This window comes from Ruditapes philippinarum, unplaced genomic scaffold (assembly GCF_026571515.1).
Source record: "Ruditapes philippinarum isolate M1 unplaced genomic scaffold, ASM2657151v2 ctg3313_1_1_1_1, whole genome shotgun sequence".
Lineage (NCBI taxonomy): Eukaryota > Metazoa > Mollusca > Bivalvia > Venerida > Veneridae > Ruditapes > Ruditapes philippinarum.
In genome coordinates, this window is record NW_026852598.1 from 37,437 (window position 1) to 42,000 (window position 4,564).

The 4,564-nt window shown below is 32.6% G+C and overlaps 1 protein-coding gene across 1 annotated transcript; it reads left to right on the top strand.

Annotated features, from left to right (window-relative positions):
• The first annotated feature begins 396 nt into the window (after positions 1 to 396).
• On the top strand, positions 397 to 3,681 carry LOC132718526 (probable G-protein coupled receptor B0563.6). The gene is made up of 2 exons (XM_060702239.1): positions 397 to 516; positions 2,322 to 3,681. Exon 2 carries the CDS (start codon positions 2,341 to 2,343, stop codon positions 3,478 to 3,480), a length of 1,140 nt encoding a protein of 379 aa, XP_060558222.1. The 5' UTR covers positions 397 to 516; positions 2,322 to 2,340; the 3' UTR covers positions 3,481 to 3,681.
• The last annotated feature ends 883 nt before the right edge of the window (positions 3,682 to 4,564 follow it).

Sequence of the window (4,564 nt, forward strand, 5' to 3'; positions counted from 1 at the left end):
TGTGACAGAAACATATAAATCTCGGGGGAAACATATTTTTGTTGATAGTGAATAGTTATGACCACTGTAAACTAGCGTTGGTTTCTGGTCACTTGTGTTTATATATCGCATTTGAGTGAATCGAATAGTGAAAATTCAAATCTACAAGGAATAAAAAATGATTCGTTGAAGTTGTATTAATTATTAAATATTCATAAAGTATGTTTCTATAAGTTATTTTATTTAATTTTTATTTAATAGCATAGTCATTATATGACGGTAGCCGATTTGAAGAAGGCCCTATCACTATTGGTAGAGAAACAATTTATTATGTTAACTTGGACTGATGCTCGCACCATCTTGTTATTATCATATATTAGCTTTGATACTGACAACAATTTCATACTGATTTGATATATAACGGTTACTCTGTAACATATTTACATTGATGTTTAACGTTGAATAATTAACATGATATATTCCAAAGGAAATAAAGAAAATTACGTGTACGTTTATAAAAATTAAATCCTAAAAAAGGTATGGACTATTATTTTCTTTTAGAAGCGTTATGTCAATAAAATATGTATTAATGAATTCTTATTCTTTTCATTAAATCTGTAATTTTTGTAACAAAGTTTTTTTGTACAAAATCATTTAATAATCAAGATTTGTGTTACTCCTGGTTAAACATTAGAGATTTTAAAAACACATTAGAAATCTTGCGATTTTTTAATCATTGCATAGTCTTCAAGCTAAAGCATTGATTTATTTGCATTGATATTCACATTAACTATATTGACGTTAATTTTAGTTCTTGTATGTCACTTAATATGTTAACATCTTTTTCCACTTTTACAAACATGTTATTTATGCAAACTGTGTTTTACTGTTTGATAACTCACTTGACAATTTTGTGTTATATGAATATATAACATTTGTGTTATATGAATATATAAAAATTGTGTTATATTAATATAAAGAATTAATGACAAAAACTGTACTGATACGTCAATTAATTTTCTGTGCCTTTATCAGTACGAGGCTCAGAAAGGTACAAAATATGTAAACTTTCAGATGTAGTTTCGCATAGAGCCGTGCCAACATTTCGCGCTATTGATGCTGAAATTCCTAGCAATCTGATTTCAAAGTATGGAAATCGACTACAAAAATTTAATAGATTTATGGTTCAAGGACATTGTTTATAAATTAAAAATAAGTTTAGAGTGATGATTTATGAAAAAAAGAAATAAATGTAAAAAATAATCGGCTTTCTAGCTTTCAAATGTTTATTGAAAGAGGAAGTTTTTAGATAACAGTGCGTTTAAAACTAATTCTTATTGGATTAAGCATAACGAAGACTGTGTCACGATTTTAACATGCCAACACGTTAGTTCAAAATCCAAGGTCATTTACACTTATGTCTGTTCCCATGATAGTTAAACTATTTGAAAATTTTCAAATTTGGACAAGCCGCATAGTAATTATTATTTAAAATAAGAAATGACCTATATTTAGAATATGTGCTGGCATTTTTGATGTTCCAAATAGCTAACTTATGCGTCTGTTAGAATAAACTTTTACATTTAAGTTGAAAATTAATTGTTATTAGATTTGGTAAATAAAATGGCTTTATCCATTAAGAACCGACTAAGTAAAGCCGTAAAAGCTATAAAGCTCGTACGGACGTTATGTTTTCTGACTCATTACCCTTAAGTACGCAATGTGTGTGGGGGAGGGTGCCTCTGTTTCTTTGTTGTTGTTTTGTTTGTTTGTTTATTTGTTGGTTGTTTTATTTTTTTTATTATTTTTTTTGGAAGGGGTGGGGTTCCGACCAGTGTGTTTTCCACAGCATCAGTTCAATATTAAATGTTGAAGGTATAAGTAAAGCTATATTATTTAACATACAAAGCGATCTGAAATTATCTAGGTTTACAGTTTAGAGGTAGATTTAAATGTTAATTTCTGCCACAACCTGTGGTTAATAAATTAATCTCATAATGGGATGACAATGATCTTCTTTCTTATGTTTTCTGACACTTAAGTGTACATATGAGCCGCGTCATGACAAAACCAACATAATGGGTTTGCGACCAGCATGGATCCAGACCAGCCTGCGCATCCGCGCAGTCTGATCAGGATCCATGCTGTTCGCTATCAGTTTCTCTACTTGTTATAGGGTTTGTAAGCGAACAGCATGGATCCTGATCATGTTGGTTTTGTCGTGACGCGGCTCATATTATTCATATTTCTAATTATAACTTTTCAAACCGATATATATAAAGTCTTAAAATGCATTGAAGGAGTATGATTTGTGAATTAATTATGTCATTATTCTGTTGTAGGTTTCTTATCTTTGAAACAATGGCGAGTGAAAGTCTTCTGATGCTTTCAGAACTAAATAATCTAACGGCAGACGACAACCAATCCCTATTCAACGACAGTGCCTCGACTGGTGGCAACAGCACAGTAAACACCGGTGTTCCTGTATCGTGGGTTTATTGGCTTCCGGGGCCTTTAATTTGTTCGTTTGGGATCATCTGCAATGTGTTCAATTTATGTGTACTTTCACAAAAAAGACTCAGCGACTCTCCCTACACATATCTAACAGCTCTTGCTATATCTGATCTTATACTTCTTACAGCTTCCTTTCTCCAGCTCGTGACGTCACATTCAACTAGAACGTATTTGAAATCATTTTATGACGTTTACATTTTCTTTTCGTTTGGAAATATTTTCTTTAATGCAAGCGTTTGGCTTGTTGTCGCCTTAACTATTGAAAGAGTCTGTTTTGTCACACATCCTTTGACATTTCACCCATCTAAAAAGGTTGCAAAAATTTGCTGCGTGTCAGTGTTTATATTTTGTGCGTTGATCAACATTCCAAGGTTCTTCTGCTACGGCCTTATTGAGTATAAAGGTCACTTTTATCCAAATGGTACACCTTTCAGAGAGTCCAAGCTGTTTTACCGGATAAGCTGGGTACATGCGCTGGTTATTACATTTATTCCTATTTTAATTTTACTCGTTTCTAACTTCGTTCTTATCTTTGCAATGCGGAAAGCGGCAAAGGAACGTGCTGCATTGCATAGCAACAGAGACGCAGAGATCCGGAAGGACCAAACAAGACTTACACGAACACTTATCGCTGTCGTTGTCGTCTTTATTGTGTGTACATTCCTGTCTGCTTTTGTAGAGGATCCGATTTCATATTCATTATTCGGCGGAGATAGAAGCTGGAAGGATTACATCAAGTCTCCAGCCAACCAACTCTTCATTTACATTTCTAATTTACTCGTCTTCCTCAACTCGTCACTTAACTTCGTGTTGTATTGTTCATTCAACCGGAAGTTCCGCCAGGCCGCAGCAACTTTTGTCAGAAAGCTGCACCCATACTGTAGGAACTTAGGAAATGAGATAGTAAGTAAAATGCCAAGCAGAAATACGATTTCTTCGCGTAGCTATTCATTTCACCAAGGAGAAACATCGCAAACAAATTTATAAAATAGAGCGGAGCTACAATTTAGATGAAAAACGGGCACAGGGACAACCAAAGGCAAATATTATATCACGAGAAATATGATTATACGATGTCAAATTATGTCTTAAAGTATGAAAAACAACGAAAAAGTATTTTCATCTTTTGCACATATGTTACCAAAATATCGTTTTATTACGGATCATGCTATTGACAAAGATTTAAGTGTTACTCTCATTCAAATACGGTGAAAGTACATGTCAGATAAACTATATTTTCAAAGAAAAAAATTCATCAAGCTTTTATTCGACAAAAGCAGTTAATATTATTTTAACATATGAATGTATGTGAATTAAATAGGCGTTGATCATTTGCACATATAGCCTACTTATTCAAATAAAAGATTGTGGATGTGCGTTTTTATTGCATATATTATATCGCTGGATACTCTTTCAGTTATACAACGAAGGTAATAGCTTATACTGTCTTGCTTGACCGATATATCTAGCCATAAAAAAAGGTTACATTTTTACTGAAAACCAAATAGTCCAAGAACCATAACAAACTATCCTAATTTTGAAAACGCCAACGTACAATTTCACAATTTATAAACAAAATCAATGAACCATGTATTGCAAGCCTTGAATATTATTTTTTCAACCTATTGCTTTTGGTTATTATACCAAGGAACATATATTTATCTTGTAATTTTTTTATAAAACAGGATAAAGACCCGTTAAACCACTGTAGATCTATTAAAGGTTTGCTTCAGACTGAATCTCCGAACAAACAATACTAAAGCTCTACGTCGAAGCAACTACTGTGTTTTTTCCGTCGGTTCTAGTCACGTCAAGTCCATATTTATTATAATTCATACTAAATCATCTGTCCCTTTAAATGCAATATTCAAAGTGCAAATAGAAGAACATTAAATACAGCTTTTATACGTGGCCGAATGAAAATCTAATGTAAAACTGATCCTAGTAAAGGGTTATGAATAAAACAAATGAGTTATTTTCTCATTTGAAATATAAATACAGCGCCAAGTATCTTCCAGTTTTGACAAGTATAATGCTGGTTAGAGGCTTGACACTAATTCATTTTTCCTGA